This window comes from Sapajus apella, unplaced genomic scaffold (genome assembly GCF_009761245.1).
Source record: "Sapajus apella isolate SASKATOON/1434 unplaced genomic scaffold, GSC_monkey_1.0 scaffold49, whole genome shotgun sequence".
NCBI classification, from domain to species: domain Eukaryota; kingdom Metazoa; phylum Chordata; class Mammalia; order Primates; family Cebidae; genus Sapajus; species Sapajus apella.
The window spans coordinates 8,056,490-8,081,917 of record NW_022436989.1 but is presented as its reverse complement, the minus strand read 5'-3'; the positions used below and the strand labels follow the sequence as shown (position 1 = coordinate 8,081,917).

Below are 25,428 nucleotides of genomic sequence, written 5' to 3'. Positions count from 1 at the left end.
CACTCCAGCCTGGGCAACAGAGCGAAATGCCACCTCAAAAAAAAAACCCAAAAAAAACATAGTCCATGTCTTAGGAGAATTTATGTTCTCATTGGAGATAGAAAGGAGGCAGATAACGCATCAAAGAGAATTCTCAATGCAAACACAGTAAATGCTGACACAGATAATACAAAGTGCTCTGGGAATACAGATGAAGCAATAAACTCCTCCTGCATAAATGGAAGAGTGCCTCACTCTAGAAAGATGGCATTTGAAGCGGCATATGAAGGTTAAATAGGAGTTTTCAAGGTGGAAAACACAGGTTGTTTTTGGTAGAAAAACTGATTTCTGCCTGAGAGAGATGGTTGGCTATGACAGATCTTGACACATTCAAGAAGTGGTGAGCAATTCCAGTGGCAGAAGCCAAAGTGGGCTGTGAAGGGTGGAGAAGACAGGGATGGGTGATGCCGTAATGCCTGTTGCCAAGGGCATCTTCACAGGCACATCAGCAATCCCAGCTCTATCTCAGAATCATTAGAGGTCTCAATTTGCTTATTTTTAAAGGCTAATCAAATGCAGTAGTGAGAATAAGGAAAGAGTAACTGATCTGTAACTGACTCTGAACAATCAGCTGAAATAACTCACTACCCTTGGACCAACCAGAGACCTCAGATTTGTAGTAGCCAGAAAGGAATATGCTAATCTTTTTCTCCCTTCCTTCCTTCTTTCCTTCCTTCCCTTTTTTTTTTCCTTTGTCTTTTTTTCTTTTTTGAGATAGGGCCTTGTGCTGTCGTCCAGGCTGGGGTGCAGGTGTGATCATGGCTCGCTGCAGCCTCGACCTTACAGACTTAAGCAATCCCCCCACCTTAGCCTCCTGAGTAGCTAAACTAGAGTTGCACACCACCACACTCTGATAATTTTTATATTTTTTGTAGAGACAGGGTTTTGTCATGTTGCTTAGGCTGGCCTCCAACTCCTGAGCTCAAGCAGTCCGCCCACCTCAGCATCCCAAAATGCTGGGATTGCAGGTGTGAACCACCACATCTGGCCACTAATCTTAACTTTTGATGAAGGTGATTTGCTGCATGGTGGATAGCTAGCTACAGGGATATGGTGATCATGTAAGAGACTATAAATCTTTTTTTTAATTTTTGTTTTTTAAGCAGTCTAATTCTGTTGCCCAGGCTGGAGTGCAGTGATGAGATCATGGCTTACTGCAGCCTCGAACTCCCGGCCTCAAGTGATTCTCCCACCACCACCTCTGGAGTAGCTGGGATTAGACATGCACTGCCATGCCTAGCTATTTTTACATATTTTGTAGAGACAGGGTCTGGCTATGTTGCAAGGTTGGTCTTAAACTCCTGGCCTCAAGCAATCCTTCTGCCTTGGCCTCCCAAAGTGTTGGGATTACATGAGCCACTGCCTGGCCTATCAAAATCTTTTAAACTAGACTTGAGAGCCTAAAGTGATTGAGAAGAAGAAGTACATTCTAGAGACATATCTGACATGGAAATAATTGATTTTGGTGACTTACTAGATTTAGAAAGTGTAAGGTTGTCAAAGATCAAAGTTTCTAGTTTCAGAGATTAGATAAGCAATGCTTTATTGAGTGATGCTTTTTAATAGTTCATACTCTCAATTTTTGATGAGCAATCCACAGTTTGCTAGTATATAAAAGGACTCTGGCTACATCAAAAAAAAAAAGTGACCATCTGCAATGGCACATGAAAATTAGATACCTGTTTTTTTTTCAGTAATGACTAAAACTTGGAATTTTTATAAATGTGTATCACTGAAAAGGGCCAGATGTGGTGGCTTACTCCTGTAATCCTAGCACTTTAGGAGTCCAAGGCAGGAGAATCACTTGAGGCCAGGAGTTTGAAACCAGCTGAGGCAACACAGCCAGACTTTATCTCACCAAAAAAAAAAAAAAAAAAGGCAGGCATGGTGGCACATACCTATAGTCCCAGCCACTTGGAAGGCTGAGGCAGGAGGATCACTTGAGCCAGTAGTAGGAGGCCAAAGTGTGCTATGATTGCACCACTGCACTCTTGTCTGAGCAACAGAGTAAGACCCTGTCTCTAACCAAAAAAAAAAAAAAAAAAAAAAAAATTGTCATTGGAAAGAGCTTTACTCAGAGGGAAATGTTCAACTGGGTTTGAAGCAGATAAAAAAAAGTCCATTTGTTTAAACTCCAAACCATTCACTACCTCCGAAAATTTATTTTAGGATACTTAAAATTTATTGATTACCTTCTCTTGAGATGTCTCTGCAGAAGCATTTCCTTTGCTCTTGTGACATTTCCAAAGGAAGTGCTAGAGAGGTAATGCAGAGTCAGGGAACTGGTTCCAGTGATGGTGTGGGAGGCAGTGAGGGCAGGGTTTAGTCTCTGAAATAGAGACCGTGAACTTGCTTCACAGGGGGGATTTTTCTCTCCAACAGCTGAGTTAGAGCAGGCAAAGGTGGAGGGCTGAGATCCTGGTTGGCCCTGGGATGGTAAGAGAAAGCATCCACTCTTGTGATGGGACGGTCTCATGCAAAATAGAAAAGGTTTCTCAGGACCTGTCTCCAGAAAAGATCAAGCAAAATGCATTAACCAAGAAGATGGAATTTGAACATCCGCAGGTTAGTAGGAATCATGGAGGAAGTGGGATATGTTAGGTTAACAGATGCAATTTGTTAATTGCCCGAATTTTAATATATAGGAAGGACAAGAAGAAAGAAAAATAAGATCTAGAAACAAACAGGATTTCCTTGGATAATTGAGCAAGTTTTTGAAAGCTTTAGAAAGAGTGGGCAGAATAACAATTATTCAATTTTCAGTTGATTTATTCTTAATTGTACTTACTGGTATCTAGAAAATGAAAGTTAAGAAAAACCTTCATTTCTTAGCAAAAAAAGGCATTTAACTAGCCTACCTCACAACTTACATTATTTAATATGAAAAATTATTGTTTCCTCTACAGTGTTGTATTAATAGCTAATACTTTATATAGCCATCTTCTGAAGCTGTAGAGATGCTTCTAACTTTAACATTTCACTTTGGCATTTAGTTTATCTGGCATAAAGTAGTTGCTCACAATTAATTACTCAAGAACTCAGCTTTGGGTATGTCTGTGGTAGTCAGAAATCTGTGGGAGTATGTGGCTTCATTAAAACTGTGCTTGCCTAGTCATTGCTTTAATGCTTTCCTTGAAATATCAGTTACTGAGAGAAATAATAGCTTCTGTTATGACTGTGAGCAGCTGTACTGAAAGATCTTGTTTTCACTTTTCGGAAGTATTAGAAAAATTGCCTCCATGTCTGGATTATCTGAAGGTGAAACTAATGAATGATTATAATAACTTTTTTTTAAATTTAGAAGGAAAAATGAAGAAAGGAAGGGAGAAAAAGGAAGGAATGAAAGAAGGAAAGAAGCAATTTTAACTATAATAACTGTAGTTGCTACTGTTTATGGAACGCTTACTAGATATTTCAGCCATTATGGTTTGCAAAAATTATCTCATAATAGCCCCATTGTAGAGAGGGAAAATTGAAGTTCAGGCAGATTAACTGTTCAAGATTAAGAGTAGGGACCAGGATTTAAAATTAACTTTTTAAATTCTAAGAGTATTCCCTAATCACCACAAGATCCTACCTCTCTCATTTTTTTTTTTTCTTAGCTGGATAATGGTAGAAGATGTGTTAAATATTTAATCCAGCCAGAATGCCAAGTTAGATTCAGCTTGAATTAAAAAAGAAAAAAATATTGTTTTTCAAGGCCTCAGAGCATAAGCTCTGTGTATTACAGGAAAGCTTATATGCTTAGCTGGATGTAGGAAAACGTTGCTGCGTTTTTCTGAATTTGCTGTGACCTTGGGTAAATCAACTGTCCTCCCTGGATGATGTTCAGGGCATTATTGATGTGATATAATTTATTCTTGTCAATGCCACAAGATTGGCTAGATATGTTTCCTCTCTAATGTATGATTAGGAAAGAGTCAGTTAGACTTCAGTGACTTTATTTTCTCCAAGGTCAACCAGTAATTCAGAAATCAAGTTGCATGGAAATGAACTTCTAAATATAGATCACATACTTTTATAAAATCAAGTAACCACATCTCCTTCCCCCATGCCTGAACTGGGTCTGCTTACCAGTAAGCTCTCTCAAGCTACTACTCAGTCTCCCAGGCTGCTACTGAACGAGTTACTGACCAAGTATACCAGTCCTGCATTTCATGTTGAACTGATTAATAATTTTCTTCCGAACCCCGAACGCAACCCCTATTTGGTCCACATTCTCATAAAGACTCTAGTAGATAAAAATGACAGGCTGGATATTGCCAATGGAAGTATTTGAATTCAGATGTAACAACTCTTAACGATTGAGCTAATTAATACCAGGTTTTTATGTTCCATATTGATTTGTTATTCTTTGGTAGCTTAATGATCAGTCTTCTACATAATATTTATATATAGTCTTTTATCTGGAACCAATCAGAAGATTTGAGAAAAGTTACGAAACGGCTATAAAACATCATAAAAACAGTTTCCCCTCCAACCTGACTGCTTTGTTTTGTTTCTTTAATTCTGGGATTTTCCATCACTTGCATTTTCAAATTGATGATAGAATAGTCTCATGGTACCACAAAGTAAGAGACCAACAAGAAATTTTAAGAAATCGGCCTGCTTGTCCAACTACTGCAAAATTATAAACACTGCCTTTTTATGTGTTCTTTTAAAAATCTACCCTATGAAACTTATCTTTGTGTCTGTCTTCTCTCTGATACGCTGGCGTTTAAAGTGAACTGCTTTAGCCTCATTAGAAATAAAAGGTATTGTGTTAATGTCTTCCAGATGACCATTAGTAACTTGAAAGATACTCTCCATTTTTCTAGGCTCAACACTGTTTTTTCCCTGCTCTTCTAGCTCCTGTGGCTTCTGTATTTCACAGTAACAGCCCCACTTCCAACAAACCTGAGCTGTCACATCTCTCTCTTTTGGTTATGGAGTTCAGAATGGGGTTCCTGACCCACCTAAGAGTCCAGTATTACTTTCTTTTGACTGTGTGAGAAGCAGAAGGCTAGTGAAATGAACTAATAGGATCTTCAAAGTGAAACAGGCCTTATCCAACTTGTAGCCATGTCAGAAAGCCTGTCTACACCATCGTTAAAAGTTCAGAGCAGAGTGTGGGGAGAACCTATTCTATTTAACCTAGAACCTATTTGTGGAGAGACAACCCTGACTGCCATTTATGACTTTAGATTCTAATTACAAATAATGCATAATCACTGGCAGGGTTTGAAAATTTGTTTTAAAAAGCCCAAGTCATGGTGGTATGACTGTTTTTGCTCTCCCTTGAGTGCTTATATTTTCAAGCCCTCTTGGAGCTAGGAATTATTTGCATACATGTGTATACACACACAGACACACACACACACACACACACACACACACACAGACATACACACATACGCACACACACACACACACATTCTTTGGGTCTGGTCTTCAGTTTGTTCCTCACCTTAGAATGTTTTTTGTTATTAATAAAATAAGATTCTTAACAAAACCTCTGGGTTCAGGTAGTTTCATTGGTGAATTCTACCATTTAAAGAAGAAATAAAACCAGTCTTAGAAAATATAAACTGTTTCAGAAGACAGAGGAGGAATAAACATTGCCCAACTTATTTTATGAGACCAAAATTTCCCTGATGGTAGAACCAGATACAATCATTAGAAAACTATAGCTACTATCCCTGATAAATATAAATTTTTTTTAAAAAAATTTGCAAATTTAATCCAGCAATGTATATAAAGGAAGGCAAGGCTGGTTTAACATTTGAAAACCAAAGGACATATAAAAACCAGGTTGGTAAGGTCAGCTAATATTTAAAAGCCATATAATTTTCATTATATACATTATATGTATATATGTATATGTATATAATAACTCTCACTAGAGATTATCAGAAAAGTATTTGATAAACTGTATCACCATTCATGACAGAAACTCTTAGGAAACTTAGGGGTAGAAAACTTGCTTACTTTGATAAAGGACAATTATAAGAAAGCTACAACAAATATCATTAGATGGTGAAATATTGAAGGTTTGTTCTTTTAAGTTTAGGAATGAGAAAACAATGCCACTGTTACCACTCTGTCTTCTATTGAACAGTTTATTCCTATATGGTCCAGAAGATAAATAAGAAATTAGAGAAGAAATGAAACTGCCATTATTTATGATGATGTGATTGTATACATAAAAATTTCAAATACATTTACAGATTAATAATTAGAAATAAAATTTACCTAATTACTGAACACAAAATCAGTATGTAAAACCAATGTCATTTCTCTATCAGCAAACATAAATTTTAAAGATACTTAATATGTTTAAGACAGTATTAAGAACATCAAATAATCTAAGACGACGCTGAACAAAAATGTGCATGGCCTGTATGCAGAAGCCTATTAAACTTCAGTGAGAAAAATCAGAAATGACAAATATATCAGCAGATTTATTATGTTCATGGTTTTGAAGTCTGTTATTTCACTTCTCTCCACACTAATAGATTAGATGTAATTCTAACCACTATCTCAAGGGGGTGTGTGAATGCGTGTATCTGTGCTTTAGTGGGATGTGACAAACTACCTCTAAACTATATGTTGGAAGGGCCTAGAATAAGGAAGAGGATCTTAAAAAAAAATCAAAGTGGACAGAGTTACTATTCCAGGTATCAAGACTTATTATAATGCAACAGTAATTAAGCATTCTAGTATTTGTATAAGGACACACAAACATGCAATGGAATAGAGAGCCATCTAACAGGCTCTCATGTGTATAGACAGTTGATGAATGACAAAGGTGGCACTGAAAAGCAGCTTAATACAGCCTTTTAAGTAAATGGGAAGGGATTAATGGGCTAATCATCTGAAAAATATAATAAAAATTTGATATCCATCTTACAAACGCAAAACTCCTTTCTAGGATGATTATAAATGTTAATGTGAAACACAAAATAACAAAGCTTCTGGAAGATAACATCGGAGGTATCTTGTTGCTTGTGGAATAGGTAAAAACTTCTTAAACAGGACAATACCCTGGCTATAGAGGAAAAGACTGATAATTTGGAGTCTATTGAAAGTAATTGGGCTGGGTGTGATGGCGCACACCTGTAATCCAGCATTTTGGGAGGCCGAGGTGGGCGATTCAAGGTCAGGAGTTTGAGACCAGCCTGACCAACATGGTGAAACCCCGTCTCTACTAGAAATACAAAAATTAGCTGGGTGTGGTGGCACATGCCTGTAATCCCAGCTATTCAGGAGGCTGAGGCAGGACAATCACCTGAACCTGGGAGGCGGAGGTTGCAGTGAGCCGAGATCACACCACTGCATTCCAGCCTGGGCGACAGAGCAAGACTCTGTCTCAAGAATAAAAAGAAAGCAAAGCTAGTTATGGAACTCTTCACATTTTCTATTTTGTTTGTTGATTTTGGTAAATTACATACTTTCCCTAAAAATTATGTTTTATCTAACATTTTTAAATTGTGCTGTAAAGTAATTCTAATATCTTAGTACTCCAAAGTCTGCAGGATCAGTGTCGTGTTTCCTTTTTCATTTCTGAAGGTAGACATTTGCATCTCTACTTGATTATACTTGTCAGAGGTTTTTAATTTCATTAGCTTTTTCAGGAGGCTTCTTTGGAGGCTATTAACACTTACGTCTGTTTCCTTCTTTCTCCCTTCTTTGGACTAAATTGCTGGATTTTTTTCTCTCCTAAAATCTTGAGATGGATATTTAACATATTGATCTTTTTTTTTCATTTTTTTAGATGAAGTCTCGCTCTTGTTGCCCAGGCTGGAGTGTGGAGTGGCACCATCTCAGCTCACTGCAACCTCCGCCTCCTGGGTTCAAGCGATTCTCCTGCCTCAGCCTCCTGAGTAGCTGGGATTACTGGTGCTTGCCACCATGCCCGGCTAATTTTTGTACTTCTGGTAGAGATGGGGTTTTGCCATGTTGGCCAGACTGGTCTTGAACTCCCGACCTCAGGTGATCCACCCACCTCAGCCTCCCAAAGTGCTGGGATTACAGGCGTGAACTGCTGCATCCATCCTTAACATACTGATTTTTGTACCTTTTTATCTTTTTAATGTATGCATTTAAACCTACAGGTTTCTCTCTAAACATGATTAAATGTATCCCAATAATTATGGCAAATATTTTTATTATCCTTCATTTTTAAAATGTTTTAAAATTTTGACTCTGTCTTTTTTGAATAATGTATGATTTAGAAGTGTATTGTTTAATTTCTAAACATGGAGACTTTGTTTTATCTTCTTTTATTATTGATTTCTAATTTAATTGCATTATGTTAAGAAAACATACTCTTCGTCATTTCTGTATGTTGCCATTTATTGGGATTTACTTATAGCCCAAGATGTGATCAGTTTTCATCAGTGTGCTGTGTATGCCTGAAAAGAATGTTTTAGGTTAAATGTTCTACTTCAAGTCCGTTAGGTAAATTACCGATTATGTTGTTCAGATCTTCCATATCCTTCCTTTTCTCTTTTCATTCTGGCAGCTATTGAGAAAGTTATTTCCACGATGTTTGTGGACAGGTCTTTTTTTCTTATAGCTCTGTCAAGTTTTGCTATATGTGCTTTGAAGCACACATATTTAGAATTATTTATTTTCCTTATGAATTACATTTTTATCAATAGAAGACTTCCACTTTGTTTCTTATGATGCTGTTTGCTGTAAATCATTGTCTGTTATTAATACAGCTATACTTGCCTTCTTTAGTTTAAAATTTACATGTTATATCTTTTTATTTTCTGTAATCTTAATCATTTTTATACTTTTTTATTTGTATTTTCAGTAAGGAGCATAGGTTTGGAGTTCATTTTTTACCCTGACGGTCTTTTATTTTTTTCTGATGTATAGCTAAGTCCATTTACATTTAATACAGTTGTTTAAACGCTTGGATTTAAAGAACTGTCTTATTATATATTTTCCATTTGCCTCATCTCTTCTATAGTCCTTTTCCTTTCGTGTCTTTTGGATTTATCAGTTACTCTTTACTATTTAATTTTTCTCTCTGGTAAGTTGAAAGCTATAATTTCACCAGCTGTCTTTTATTACTATTATTATTATTGCTGTTGAGACAGGGTCTCTCTCTGTCACCCAGGGTGGAGTGTGGTGGCATCTCGAACTCCTGGGCTCAAGCCATCCTCCCACCTCACCCTCCCCATAGCAAGGACTACACTACAGGGGTGCATCACCATGCCAAGATAATTTTTGTGTTTATTTTAAAATTCCTAATAATTGTTTTAAAGGTGATATTTTACTATCTTGTCCAGGCTGGTCTTGAACTCCTGGGCTCAAGCAGTCTTTCTGCCTTGGCCTCCTAAAGCGCTCAGATTACAGGCCTGAGCCACTGCACCTAGGCTTATCTTGTAAAATCACAAACATTTTTGCCATCTCCTCCCCCGCCTTTTTTTTGGTACTTTCACCTGTTTCCTGACAAATTAGGGCAACCTGAAGACCTGTTTCCAGACACATTAAGCAACCTTGAGATTCCTTAACTTAATAAATTTGACTTCCAAGTTACATGTTATTTTAATTCTTTCTATATTATCTCCACAAGACATTAATACTGTTTATATGGTCAGTATTTAATCTTTTTTCTTTGCTGTTTCTGCCTGCATCTTCAGGAATCTATTTGGGATTATTTTCTGTCAGCCTAAAGAACATCTTTTTGTATTTCCTTTAGTGCAAGCCTCCTAGGTGACAAATTCTTTAGTGTTTTTGGCTTCAAAATAGATTTCTTTCATTTTCTTCTTGAAAAATCTTTTTACAAGGTGTAGAATTCTAGTAGCCAGTTTAAAAATGATCATTCCACTATCTTTTAGCTTTCAGTGACACTGACTTCTTTACAAAAATAATCTATTTATTAATTCTTTGAAGGTAATCTATTTGTGGCTGCTTTTAAGATGTTATTTTTAGTTGATTTTTTAGTAGCAGTTTTACTGTATTGACTCATTTATAGGTTTTGTAGGGCTTTGAAATCAGTGGTAGTTTGATACTTTCTTTCATTTGACAACATTTTCACCCATGATCTCTCTGTAGATAGCGCTTCTATGTAATTCTCTTTATGACATCTTTTTTCTGGACTCCCCTTACACATAGGTTAGAGTTTTGCACTGTATCTTTTATCTTCTTCTTTTCTCTGCAGTATTTCCGGTCCTTTGACTCTGTTTCTTCATTCTGCTTTGTTTCTTTTTATCCCTCTGAATGCACTAATTTTTTATTCAGCTCCTTCTCATCTACCATTAAGTAGATCTGTTGAGGTTTTAATTTTGGCTACTTATCTATTCTAGAATTGCTCAGTTTTTAAAATTATTTCTAGTTATCCATTGGCATTCTATTTTTCTTTTTTAAAATTTAAATCAGTGTCTCATTTTGTTGCCCAGGCTGAAGTGCCGTGGTGCAGTCACAGCTCACTGCAGCCTCGACCTCCTGCCTCAAGTGATCCTCTAGCCTCAAGCTCCCGAGTAGCTGGGACTGCAGGTGTGGACCACCACACCTGGCTAATTTTTAAATTTTTTTGTAGAGACAGAGTCTCTCTATGCTATGTAGGCTGGTCTTAAACTGCTAGACTGAAGCAATCCTCCCAACTTGACTTCCCAAAAGTGCTGGCATTACCTGCGTGAGCCACCACTCCTTGCTGAAGTTCTCTATTTTGTCGTTTATCTTCTTGGAGAGATTTAACATAGCTATTTTAAAATGTGTATCTATAATAATGTGGATCCCTATATGTCTTTTTCTATTGTCTGTTTTTCTATTGATTTTTGTTTATTTTTTATGTCTCCATTATTCTAGTTTTTTTTTGTTTTGTTTTGTTTTTTAATTTTATGCTGTGCAGTTGCTTAGTTTGATCTCATCTTTTCCCAGATAGGATTTATGTTTGCTTTTGCCAGGGACCTGGGGCACTACTATTCGAAGATCATCTTGAGGTATGTTCAAAGATTTAGATGATTTGAAGTTGAATTTTAGCCTTGAAAATGTTCAACCTGCCTACTTCTGATTTATCTTTGTTACCAGTGTGATGAAATTTTAGATCCTAATCCACAATGAGAAGGGTTAGTAGGACAAGTCTCCCTTAGAGGTCATGGTCCTCCAATCCCTTTCCCCTGATAATGTGCCCACAAGCTCTCACAGGAATCCTGTGGAGTGTTGAGGGTTGGGGCCAAAAGGACCCACATGAGCCAACCTCCACTCCCTAGGTCTGTGTTCTCCCCTGAATCCTGGCTTGCTAATTTTTTCTTAATTAATATTTCCTTTCCTCTTCCCTTTAAGATATATATATATATATATAGCTCGTGTATTATTATTATTTTTTTTTTCTTGAGACTGAGTTTCATTCTTATTGCCCAGGCTGGAGTGCAATGGCATGATCTAGGCTCACTGAAACCTCCACCTCCTGGGTTCAAGCAATTCTCCTGCCTGAGCCTCTAGAGTAACTGGGATTACAGGCACCAGCCACCACGCCCAGCTAATTTTTGTATTTATATTAGAGACAGGATTTCATCATGTTGACCAGGCTGGTCTTCAACTCCTGACCTCAGGTGATCCACCTGCCTCAACCTCCCAAAGTGCTGGGATTACAGGTGTGAGCCACTGCACCTGGCCTCATGTATTATTTTTACAATGTGCAATTTACAGCCAGATACTTCAACTTGGCAACATACCATAAATGTATTTTACCTGGCATTCAATGAGATGTGATTTTAATGATTCTTGATTGTCCCACTATGTGTACATAGTAAAATTTTTTATTATTACAGCTATTTTTGGAAATTCTACTTTTTTTCTTTTTAAAAAATGTAAGATTGAAATAAATATATTCTAGTACATAAATTTTTTGTGTACTACGATATATTTTCCCCTTAGAAAAGACTTCTGTGAGTGGAATTGTTGGTTCAAAAGGGGTAGGTTGGCTGGGCGTGGTGGCTCACGCCTGTAATCCCAGTAGCTTGGGAGGCTGAGGCAGGCAGATCACCTGAGGTCAGGAATTCAAGATCAGCCTGGCCAACATGATGAGACCCCATCTCTACTGAAAATCCAGAAGTTAGCCGGCTGTGGTGGCTCATGCCTGTAATCTTACTACTTAGGAGGCTGAGGCAGGAGACTCAATCCAAGTTGGGAGGCAGAGGTTGCAGTGCATGACCTATTTGTAAACATTTCAGAGATATCCGTTCATCCTGGGGTTTAATCTTTTGATATTATTTTATTCTTTCTGCATCATGTGTCATGATATACATTTCCAATTTTAAATAAATCCTTTTCTTTAAAAGTGAGCTATAGATGCTTTAGGCAATCCCATTTATGTGATCCACATAGAGCTATTTGAAGGGTGATGTTATAGTGTTAACTGTGTGAAGATTGTGGCAAAAATAGAAAGTATGAGTGTGAAGATGACAAAATTATTTTAAAACCCTGTATTATTTATAAAAGCATGTGCACTATGATTACAGCTACATAAAACATTCAAAGAAAATTTAGAAAATAGGCTGGGCATGGTGACTCACACCTGTAATCCCAGCACTTTGGGAGACTGAGGCGAGTGGATTGCTTTATGTCAGGAGTTCGAGACCAGCCTGGCTAACATAGTAAAATCCCGTCTCTACTATAAATAAAAAAATTAGCTGGGCATGGTGGCATACTTTTGTAATCCCAGCTACTCAGGAAGCTGAGGCAGAAGAGCCAAGATTGTGCCACTGTACTTGAATGAGCCAAGATTGTGCCACTCTACTCAAGCCTGGGTGACAGAGTGAGACTCCGTCTCAAAAAAAGAAAAGAAAATTTAGAAATTATACACAGTGGATGTGGTCGTATATGGTACTGATTATTGTTTTTCTTGGAATCAAAACAATTATATAGGGTTATGCTATTATTTTTTAATAATTAAATGATAAACACAAACCCAGATATTGTTAATTCAATTCTGACTACTGTCAGTAGATCTACTTTTAATCCAGCCAGTCAGTCATATTATAAATGGCTCAAATGAGTTCACATAGGCAAATAAATGGACATCACAGCTGGGCATAGTGTCTCTTGCCTGTAATACCAACACTTTGGGAGGCTGAGGTGAGAGGATTGCTTGAGCCCAAGAGTTTGAGATCAGCCTGGGCAACATAGCAAGACTCCATGTCTACAAAAACCAGAAAAACTAGCCAGGCATCGTAGAACTCATCTATAGTCCCAGCTACTTGGGAGGCTGAGGTGGGGGGATCGCTTGAACTCAGGAATCGAAGGCTGCAGTGACCTGTGATCACACCACTGCACTTCATCCTGGGCCAGAAAATGAGATGCCATCTCTTTAGGTAATTAAATAAATAACACCTTTTTGTTATTTCCCTAATAGTAGTAATGTATTTATTGCTACCTAGTCCAAAAAGTATTTACAATGATTAGGAAGAAATGATATAATTTTAGTGACAAGATTAAAGATGAAAAGACAAGACAATACTGAAGTGGAACCAGGAATGATACTGATCAGAAACATACGTTCCAGAATCTCTAAACGTGTCAGGTGGGCCACATACGAATTTCACTGTTTTTTAATAGCCAAAATGAAAAGCACATCTGATCAACACAATTTATATTGTCCCTGAGATTAAACACACACACACACACACACACACACACACACACACACAGCCACCCTAGGTGGCTCACATCTGTAATCCCAGCACTTTGGGAGGCTGAGGTGGGCAGATCACAAGGTCAAGAGATGGAGACCATCCTGGCCAACATGGTGAAACCCCATCTTTACTAAAAATACAAAGATTAGCTGGGCGTGGTGGCATGAACCTGTAATCCCAGGTTCTCAGGGGGGCTGAGGCCGGAGAATCACTTGAACCCAGGATGCAGAGGTTGCAGTGAGCCAGCATTGAGCCACTACACTCCAGTCTGGCAACAAAGTCAGACTCTGTCTCAAAAAACAAAACCACAAACTCAAAATGCCATCCAACTATTTAGTTCTTTAGACAGAGTTGTGAACTTCTAAGATCAGGAATAAATGTGTCTTCAGAGCCCTCCTACACAAAATATTGTGTGACGGGATGGGCATTTTAAGCAGTCTTCTGTGGACTTGGCAGTCTTGTCTCAGAGATCACACAGTTCGGTTGAGGCAATTCTTTTTGAGGTCGGTAGGACAAGGTTTAGAGCCCTCTGCTGGCCTGAGATAGATCTATCTACACAATCTAGGGTGAGGTTTGATTTGATTTGATTTTGTTTTGTTTTGGTGACAGGATTTCACCATGTCGCCCAGGCTGGAGTACAGTGGTGCGATCACAGGTCACTGCAGCCTCAAACCCCCAGACTCATGCAATGCTTTCACCTCAGCCTCCAGTAGCTGGGACCACAGCAGTGGGCCACCACACTTGACTAAATTCTTTCATCTAAAAATTTTTTTTCTGTAGAGATAGGGTGTTGCTATCTTTCCCTGGCTGGTCTCCAGCTCCTGGGGTCAAGTAATCCTCCTGCCTCAGCCTTCCAAAATGCTGGAATTATAAGCGTGAGCCACCATGCCTGACCAGGATAGATTTTAGAGTGGTTATAAAGAAATCAATGAGCTTCATACTTCAAGGCAATTTTTATTTTTCAATGTTTTTTTTCCCCCTTCCTGCAAATTTTGATATCAGGTGGGAGATTGTACTTCCTGGAATATCTGGAATATCGTTACTGTATTTTCCTACTTAAATATGGGTCTACCGGCCTTGATAGACAATTGAGCTGTGGCAGTGCTGATAGTCTCTTAATAAGAGAGGAACCTAAACCCAGATTAATTCTCACACAGATGGACATCCTATCTCTACTCACAGATAAGCCAATCATAGAATGGGAATAGCAGCAATGCCTCTCAGACAGTAATAATCTAGGTTCTGCATTAATAGACACACTGTTGGACAGTGAAATTTTCTTGCATATGGAAGAACCAGAAAAATGCTGATCTGAAAGATTTTAAGGTGGGAACCAAATCCTCATCTTACCTGTAAGTCTCAAGGAAGCACTCTTAGAATGCCTAACTTTGAGCATTGTTATTTTCTAGTGCACACACTACAATAAATTATTTGTGGATCATAGCTCTGAGTTATTTTAGGCATTACTATTTATAACCTAGTGAAAAGAAGGGGAAACAGCTGCTAAAAGTAACTTTTCTTTTTCTTAAGCTAGCAGACTTTTAGCCTGCTTATGCCACTTTTAGGTTGTGATTTTAAAGCTTCTCATATGCCTATGGTAGAAAGCTTGTATTTGTTTTCTTTAACAGAAAGACATAATTTCGTTAAGCAAAAGCCAAAACAGACCTTAAGAATTTAAGGATGTGGAGTGGGGCCATGAAAACTCATTCCTGCCTTAACCCAGAATTAAAACTGATTTGCTCTGTTAAGCAATTCTTATCCATCCTGACCTTGAAGTTTCTTAATACTCACAGGATGTTGATTATTAATACTTAACAATCCTGAGAAAACAAGGGAATATAGCTAGAAAATAATATATTCTATTTGGGAAAATAAATAAAACGTTACACACACACACAGACACACATACACACGCAAACACACACATACACACGCAAACACACACAAAGATGTTTATGGATGGTTGAGGAAATGCCACAGGAAAACTGTTAATTGAAAGCAAAATCTGTTGACAAACAGCACAAATGCCAAGAAAACTCAATTTGCTCAACTACTTATAGTCACACTTAAAGCACAGAAAGGTTTCGTGTTGGTTATGTAGAGATGTTGATGCGTACGTGAGATAATGATTTTCAATTTCTTGAAAAAGGATTTTTTTAAAGAAAAAAAGTGTTACTATTCTAATCAAACATAGATTTTAAAAAGTCAAATAGTATTCATGGCACATTACATTTGAATATCACTGTGTAATTTTCATAGTTCTTTTCACATATCATTCACTCTTGCCGCATACAAGCTCCCTGAAAAAGACAAGGGACACATTTTTCCTGATTTACTGATGGGAATATCCAGGCTCCACAAAGTGATGAGATTTGCTGAGGGTGGAGCAATGAATATATCCTAGGACTTTTATCTACTCTGTTTTTTCTTTAAATAGTTAATTACCAGTAGGTTTAGATATAACAGACCATTAATACCCTCGTTTTTCATATGCTACCCACAAAGTTTCCTTTTGGTACCTTGGTAAACAAATGAAGAAAATGAGATTAGCAGCCACAGCCTCTGCCTGTGTTGACCAGCCATCTCTTTTATTTACTTCTACTTGATAAATGTGTTAATTCAGTAGGCATCAAGTGCGTTTTTTTCTTTTTGGAGATAGATCCTTGCTCTGTCGATCCCAGATTCAAACAATTCTCCTGCCTCAGCTTCCCGAGTAACTGGGATTACAAGCGCACGCCACCACACCCAACTAATATTTGTATTTTTAGTAGAGATGGGGTTTCACCACATTGGCCAGGCTGCTCTCGAACTCCCAATCTCAGGTGATCCACCTGCCTCCACCTCCCAAAGTGGTGGGATTACAGGTGTGAGCCACCACACCCAGTCTCAAGTGGCTTTTATGTAGTCATCATAGCACTGTCCAGAGCTAGGGGAGATTGCAAGACCCATGAACACCCTTCTCATCCTAAAGGAGTTTTCCGTCAATTCGCGAAACGTGATATACACTCAGGAGTGGGTGGCAAGCCACCATTTTGGATAGTACACCATTGAGTGTCAAAATATGGGGTGGTAGGTGTGTTAAGTCAGCTGTCTGATTCAGGAGTGGCCTTTCAGGTGAGGTGGATCTGATTCAGGTGAAGTGGGACTTCCACTGGATTTTTTTAAGTGATTGATTAGACTCCCTGAGTGTGTAGAGCTGGAGAGGGCATTCTAGTGGCGTGAAGCTTGGTTTAGGAAATGAGAGATGAATTTGGGAAGGTACTTGGTAGGGATATAGGAACATTGAAATGATATTTAAGTTGAAGAGTTTGGATTTGATTCTGCAGACGTAGAGGAGACATGAAATAAATTTGTTTTGCCTGTTTTCTGCTAGTGGAGCTGTGTGATGAATGAGAGGTTTTGAGATTACCATTACAGCCTTGTAATGCATTACAGTTCCGAGGTGTGGTTCAAAGACCGAGGGACTGACCGGATATTGTGTTGTGTATATGAGGTTTTACAGAGTGCTTTAGCGTGCTTTGTGTTTTGGTGAAGGATGAAACTCAAATTGAGATAGTTTATCCCCTTGGTTGTTGGTGCTTCCTCTTTGATTTGGAACAAATTATTTCTGAGGCTGTTGGTAGGATGATGGCTCTCTAGGCAAAGTCTTTTGGTGGTTGATCATGACACCAGGTCTGGAGTCTCTTAGTCACTCCAGCCCTGCTTCTCTCCACCAACCCCCAGAGGAGCTGGGGGACCAAGCATTTTTCTAAAACATGCTACATGTAACATATGTTACACACGAGGAACCAAAGCTCAGGCTTAGAGGCATGCTGTTGTGGCCGATTTGGTTCTGCTACTCTGGGAGATATTAGGAGGGCAGTGGCTGCAAAGATTTAAGAGAAGTTATTTTCTGGGGCTGTGTAGAATAACTGTTGCTAACTATAGCTAAAATGGGTATCATCACCATTAACTGGAGGGTGGGGAAGGGTAGACTGGAGAGGGTATTATATTTCAGAAATTTTTCTCACTGCAGCCTCCACCTCCCAGGCTCAAGTGATCTTCTCATCTCAGCCTCCCAAGTAGCTAGGACTAAAGGTGTACGCCACCATCCCTGGCTAAGTTTTTGTACAATTTTAAAATACTCTGTAGAGGTGGGATCTCACCATGTTGCCCAGGCTGGTCTTGAACTCCTGGGCTCAAGCAGTTTACCTGAGTCAACCTCCCAAAGTGCTGGGATTATAGGCATGAGCCACATGCCTGGCTACATTGCAGTTCTTTTCTTAAGCCATAACAGTATCCATGTTACCTGTTAAGAACTGACCTGTTAATTTAATCATATGCTTCTCTTGAATAAGTGAATCTTAGCTATTCCCAACAGCCTTGCAATTTACTGTTTTTTTTAAATTATTAAAACATTTTTAACTGTGAGAAAATACACAGAACATTGATTTATCACCTTAACCATTTTATGATTCAGTATTGTTAAGTATATTCACATTGTTGTGCAATCTCCAGAACTTTTTCATCTTGCAAAACTGAAACTCTGTACCCATTACATTGCAATAACTCCCCATCTCCCCTTCCCCCAGCCCCTGGCAACCACCATTTTACTTTCTGACAATATGAATTTGACAATGCTACATATCTCATATGGGTAGAATCATACCCTATTCGTCTGTTTGTAGCAGGGTTATTTCGTTTAGCCAAATGTCCTCCAGGTTCATTCATGCTGTAGCATGTATCAGAATTTCCTCCTATTTGAAGGCTAAATAATTCCCCATTTTGTATATGTATCACATTTTGTTTATCTGTTCGTTCATGGATGGATACTTGGGTTACTTTTACCTTGTGGCTATTGTGAACAATGCTGTTCTGAGCATAGGTGTACAAATATTTCTTTGAGATCCTATTTTTAATTCTGTTGCATATATATCCAGAAGTATAATTGTTGGATCATAAGGTAATTCTATTTTTAATTTTTTGAGGAACTGCCATATGTTTTCCATAGGAACAGTATCATTTTACAGTATCACTAGTAGTGCACAATGCTTTCAATTTCTCCACATCCTTGCCAGCATTTCTGTTCTATCTTGTTGTTGTTGTTTTTGATAGGGTCTTGCTCTGTTGCTGGGCTGGAGTGTAGTGGCATGATCATGGCTCACTGCAGCCTCGACTTCTGGGGCTCAAGTGATCCTCCTATGTCAGCCTCCCAAGTAGTTGGGACTACAGGTGTGTAGCACTACACCTGGCTAATTTTTATGTTTCTGTAGAGAAGAGGTTTTGCCATGTTTCCCAGGCTGGTGCTTTGTTGTTTTTTTGTTTGTTTGTTTGTTTTTTAAATAATAGTCATCCTCATGGATGTGAGGTGATCTCATTACATTTTTATTTGCATTTCCATAATGATTAGTGATAATCAGCATCTTTTCATGTGCTTGTTGACTATTTTGTGTATCTCCTTTGAAACGATGTCTATTCAAGTCCTTTGCCCATTTTAAACTCGGGTTATTTGTTTTTTGTTGTTGATTTGTAGAAGTTCTTTCTATATTCGGGATATTCAATCCTTATCAGACTTGATTTGCAAATATTTCCTCCCATTCTGTAGGTTGCCTTTTCACTCTGATTGTATCCTCTGATGCACAGAAGTTTTAAATTATGATGTAGTTCAGTTCATTGATTTTTGTTTTTACATTTTTGTTGCTTGTGCTTTTGTTATATTCCAGAACTCATTGCCAAAAACAATGTCGTGAAGCTTTTCCTATATGTTTTTGTCTAAGACTTTTGTAGTTTTAGGTCTTATGTTTTGGTTTTTATTCCATTTTGAATTTCTGTTTATGGGGTAAGGATTTCCTGGGTTTTAATGAAAGCAAATCTCAAATGAAGTTCTGCCTAACATGTAAATATTTATTAAATATACAGCACTAGTTTTCACAAGAGCTTATACAAGCCGACCTGAGAGTCAGAGCATGGCCAGCTTGCCACTCTGGTAGCTGCTTCACCTCACCTTGTGTGAAAGGTCCATGTGATACAACCACCAAGGAATAGGATTCTGTGCCCGGCTGTTGGCAGCAGGCAAGGAGATATCCTCCTAAACTAGTGGTTGGAGGTAGCACGCTCACGGTGTCACACCTTGACATCATCCCTTTCCTGAGTTTTAGCCTTTTTAAGGATGAGGATGTTCTCCGATATCTTAGTCAATCTACTTACATTGAATTCCTTCAGATTCTCCAATGACAGCTTATACCTAACATTCATTATGTTAATTAAAGCCACTAATTTCACCAGTGAAAAACTATTTCTTCTATTCAGTGTGCTAAATAGCACAGGTTCTGGTGTTGGTCAAGATGGGATAGCTGGAAGATATATGCGTAGCTGAAATGCTTCGCCGGGTCTGAAATGTGGTCTCTGATGTAATCCTAGCTGACCCCAGGAATCTGCATTCTCAGGGCCAAGGACTGTCCCTAAGTGCAAAGCTTAAACTAACTGGTCTATACATTGTATCTTCCCGTTCATGCTGGAGATTATTTTATGAATTTCTTAATTTGTTCAATACAGAAATAGCAACATCCATCAGATAACTCATTTACTTTGTAGTCTCAACCCAGTAATTAGTGGGTGTTTTTGTTTTGTTTTTCTTTTTCACTTCTACCATACTGTTCTTCCCTTTACTGTACTCGATGTTGATCAAAGGTGTTAGGGAAACACAGCCAGTTAAGAAAAATGTCACAAATATAGGGCATGCATATATTGAGCATATGCTTCCTAAAATGGTTGAACACATTGTTATTCTGAAATCCTAATGAGCAGTTTTCCAAGGTGTTTACAGTCCATGGAGCAGCCTTCCTTGTGAGATTTGCAGGTTGTCTCCTGGCCCTAGGTATAGTACTAGCTGCTTTCTCATTCTGTCCAGATTCTGTTGGTCTGGAGCTGGCAAGGTCTTTCTTGGCCAGAAGATCCCTATCCAATTTCTTTTTTTTTCTTGGCAGCTATATTTATTTTTTCATGGTTTCTCTCCCAAACAGTTTCCAACTTAGAGAAGTTGGTTTCCTGGGTCTTTGGTTGTCGAAGGCACGGAGGCTGTTATCGTCCTGTGGTGCTCAGTACAGCCTGTCCTTTGACATTCCCATAAGTATATAAACAATTCTAAAAGGGTTACCATATTCCAGTGAATTAAAGATGCTAGTTCAGGGAGTTCTCTGATTGAGTGTCTGGATTGTCTGATTTTATAATTTCCTGCAGGTCTACACAGCATCTCTCCCCCCAAAGAAAGAGGCATAGGCTTTACTATAGAAAAGAAGTGGAGGCAAATGTGGTTATAAGGTTAAAAAAAACTGTGTGAAAAAAAAAAGTGCACCTTAGGAACCTACACTGAATAGTATAAAATGTTGTTTTAATGTTTCATATATGTATACATAGATAAGTAATTTACATAGAAATGATTTTGCAATATATGAGTCACGGCTGTTTTTGTAACTGAATTAATAGCATTTCAACATTTTTTATTTTTAAATATAGCAAGATCAACTTTATACCTGGGCTGCAGTTAGTCAACCCACACACTCGTTGGATTATTCAGAAGGACAGTTTCCTAGGCGAGTCCCTTCCATGTGGCCACCATCCAAACCTCCCGATGAAGAACACGAGCTCAAGGATGCTGAAGCAGGTAATTGTTTCCTCTGTCTTCAGAGATAACTGCAAGAGGCAAGATGGAGAGATATAAGTTTTATTAAATCTTTGTGTTTTGTTTTGTTTTGTTTTTGAGACAGAGTCTCGCTCTGTCACCAGGCTGGAGTGTAATGGCGCAATCTCGGCTCACCGCAACCTCCGCCTCCTGGGTTCAAGTGATTCTCCCACCTCAGCCTTCCGAGTAGCTGGGATTACAGGTGCCCGCCACCATACTCAGCTAAATTTTTTTGTATTTTTGGTAGAGACAGGGTTTCACTATATTGGCCAGGCTGTTCTCGAACTCCTGACCTTGTGTTCTGCCCGCCTCAGCCTCCCAAAGTGCTAGGATTACAGGCATGAGCCACTGCACCTGGCCTAAATCTTAGTTTTAAGTGATCTTTTATTTTTAATTGTGTGGCATTCAGATATAGTCTTTTAAAAATATTTATTGTTGAGTCTTTTCTCTCTTTGCTCTTTTTGTCATCTTAAAGTGTTTTGTGTTACTGGCTGGCAAGATAGCATGAGATTAGCATCAGGTTTATTTGGAGGAGTTTAGCAGGATGATGACCTGCAATCCTGATTTTAAGAAAACACTTTATATTTGTCATACAGAATTGAGAACGATATATGTGTAATAATGCTTTATGGAATATGGTTATTTTCTCCCTTGTTTTTTGTTCTTCTTTTTTTTTGTTGTTTTTTTTTTGAGATAAGGTCTTGTTCTGTAGTGCACTAGAGCAATGGCTAATTACAGTCTCAGCTTCCCTGGCTCAAGCGATGCTCCCAACTCAGCCTCCCAAGTAGCTGGGACCACAGCCATGCACCATCACGTCCGGCAAATTTTTTGTGGAGCCACAGTCTCACCATGTTGCCGAGGCTGATCCAGACTTTGGGGCTCACCTCGGTCTCCTAAAGTACTGGAATTATAAGCATGAGCCGTAGCACCTGGGCTTTTCTTCATTTTGTTGTAATAAATTCCCAACTTCCTCTTGGTGAATGAACTAGGCATAAATATTGATTTCTGAAGCCTGAATGAGGAGTAAATAGAAGAGCATCATTGGTATTCATAGATTTCCCCTCCACCAGGTTTTCCTAAATGGTAACATAGATATTAGAGTTAAGAATTTTGATTTTTTTGCCTCATTAGCTCATAGAGAGGAAGATAGTCATTAGAAACTTATTTTTGACACATAGTTGCAGATCATAAATTAAGAGTATGGAGCTTGGGTTTTGCCACTTATTAGTTTTGTAATTTTAGGCAAACTTTCTAACTACTGTACTGTTTTCTCATCTGTAAAATGGTGATGAGAATAGCATGTACTGCATAGCGCTGTACTGAGAATTACAGGCATTTATGTGAAGCATTAGAGTGTAGATTGCAGTGCCTAGCTCAGTGAGTTTAATATTATTTATTATAATTATCATTATTTCATGTCATCGCCTTAGTCATGAGGTCCCTTTCAAGCCAACAATGGCCAAGAATGTAAAAGGTTTTATTCCAGTCCCCTGCCCAAAGTTCTGCAAAGGGAGCCTTGCCTTCTATTTTTATCCCAGTCCCTGGAGGGATGTATTTACACCTTTTTTCCTTCCACAAGGGCACTGAAATGGGGCCCACACTTGACTTTGAATCTCCCATTTCAAATGTCCAGTGCTTTTGAAACACTGCTTGGTATTAAGTAGGTGGGCTGTCCTCCCTGAAATGAACACAAATGGGGGATAGGGTGTAGGAGGTGGTGTTCCAGGTAGGACGCTGAATTTATCATAACACAGAGAGCAGTTTCCCAAAGGCCAAAGCAGAGTTCCACTAAGCAAAGATGTTCAGAGAGACCTCTAACATGATAGCACCTGAAAATCAAGGGAGTAAAAGTACTTTTCGTTTTTAAAGAAAAACACACAACTGAAAATATTGATCCCATTATCTACACTATTTATGATAACATTTATTGATGCAAAATACTCAGGGGTAGATATAGTAGAATTAATCGATTTCACGGAGAGCCCTTTTAACAGTGGTTTATATCCCGTGTTTTGCATCATTGATTGGTTGATATTTTCATGTTTTCTGTTCCCTACTATGTATCATTCTCAACTTTTCTAACTGAAACATTTATATGATATTCTTAAATTTTAGGGCACTTTACAAAATGGTATGAAACATTTTATATTGCTGGTTATATATACTGGTGGAGCATTTGACTCAAAGTTAATTGAGTGTGATGATCTAAATTTTAGTTTGGTAAAAGATGATAGTTAGAACTGATACCAGGAAGTTTGTCATCGGGTTTTTGCTTCATGATTTGATAGCTTGCAAAATGCCAGAGGAAGTGATTTTTAATGAAATAACTTGTCTCCTTTTTAAAAATGCATTCTTGAAGAGGATGATGGAGGTAAGAAAAATTTAACATAGTGACTTATTTTTCTCTGGTTGATCTATTATAAACCCCAACAGCCATATAGTATTTTTTTCATGAGAGTGACCTAATGTGTCTTTCTAAATGTTTTCTGTTGTGACTCCCTGCCGTTCATTGGGAAAGACACTTCCATGAGATAGCCTCATTCCCCAGGACCATACCACAATCTCTTCTAAACAGTCAGTTGTAAGAGTGGGAATGTCAGTATCATTGGGTAACTTTGCCTGCAATAGCATGTTTTACGTCAATCACAAAGTTTGATAGTATAATTGTTAATAGTATTGATCTATTTGTAGTTAACTCGTAGGTGCACATTCTTATGTAGTGACATCTTGGTGAAATCCACTGTATGTAACATGTGACCCCTTTCTTTTTAATTTTTTTTGTGTCACCCAGGATGGAGTGTAGTGGCACAATTTTGGCTCACTGCAACCTCTGCCTCCCCGGTTCAAGTGAGTCTCCTGTCTCAGCCTCCTGAGTAGCTGGGATTACAGGCACCCGCCACCATGCCTGGCTAATTTTTGTATTTTTAGTAGAGAGGTGGTTTCACTACATTAGCTAGGCTGGTCTCAAACTCCTGACCTCAAGTGATTCACCCACCTCAGCCTCCCAAAGTACTGGGATTATAGGAATGAGCCACTGTGCCTGGCTGACCCCTTCCTGTTTTAATTCAAAGTAAAAGAATTCAATGACATTTTTTTTCTGAAGAAGAAAGACTTGCAGGTCTAGCTTAGAAACTTGAAGAAGTTTTTTTGTTTGGTGTGTGTGTGTGCGTGGGTGCATGCGTGTGTGTGTGTGTGTGGTTTGTTTTTTGCTTGTTTTGTTTGTTGTTGTTGTTTGTGGCTTGTTTTTGTTGGTTTGTTTGTTTGAGACGGTGTCTCAGTCTGTCACCCAGGCTGGAGTGCAATGGCACGATCTAGGTTCACTGCAACTACAGCCTCCCGGGTTCAGCTGATTCTCCTACCTCAGCCTCCCAAGCAGCTGGAATTATAGGCACCCGCCACTTTACCCAGCTAATTTCTGTATGTTTGTAGAGATGGGGTTTCCCCATGCTGGCCCAACTGCTCTTGGACTCCTGACCTCAGGTGATCTACCCCCCTTGGTCTCCCAAGGTGCTGGGATTACAGGCATGAGCCACTGTGCCCGGCCTTTTTTTCTACCTCTTAAAATTAATTTCCTAATTCACATATCCAGCTAATTCAGATTTGTGGTCCTCTGTCTTCTGCCTGTTTCATGTATCTCACTTTAACTGCATAAAGAGTATCTCACTTTAACATTTTCATTATCTCTTCTGTGAAGGATGTTTTTTTCCACCTTTATGTATTGATGAAGGAACTGACCCTTCTACTTATGAATTGGAAGTGCTGAGGCCATGGCGAGGTCTTGGTGCTTTTTCTTACCAGTGAGTTGCAGATTCCTGGCAGTGCTTTGCTCTCATCCTGGCTCCCTATGCAGTTGCATTGCCTGCACACATGGGCCTAAGGTGTTAGCATCGTCCTTTTGAAGTCTGCAGAACACCTCCTGAATGATAAGACTGGCTGGGGCAAAAGGAAGTAATGTGCTTCAAATATTGGTGGCATTAAACAAATAAAAAACCAAAACAAGTTGGAGGCAGAAACATTGATGCAAAGAAATCCTTTCCATTTATCATTTTCTCTCTATCTTCTCCCTCCATTTTTCCTTGCCTGTACAAGGCACTCACC

At 38.6% G+C, this 25,428-nt stretch overlaps 1 protein-coding gene across 1 annotated transcript in view; it reads left to right on the top strand.

Moving 5' to 3' along the window:
• Nucleotides 1–25,428, top strand: part of FMN2 (formin 2) — a 378,526-nt gene that overhangs the window by 63,080 nt on the left and 290,018 nt on the right. The window contains 1 exon segment of the mRNA XM_032242253.1: nucleotides 21,165–21,312. Coding sequence (XP_032098144.1) covers nucleotides 21,165–21,312 — 148 coding nt within the window.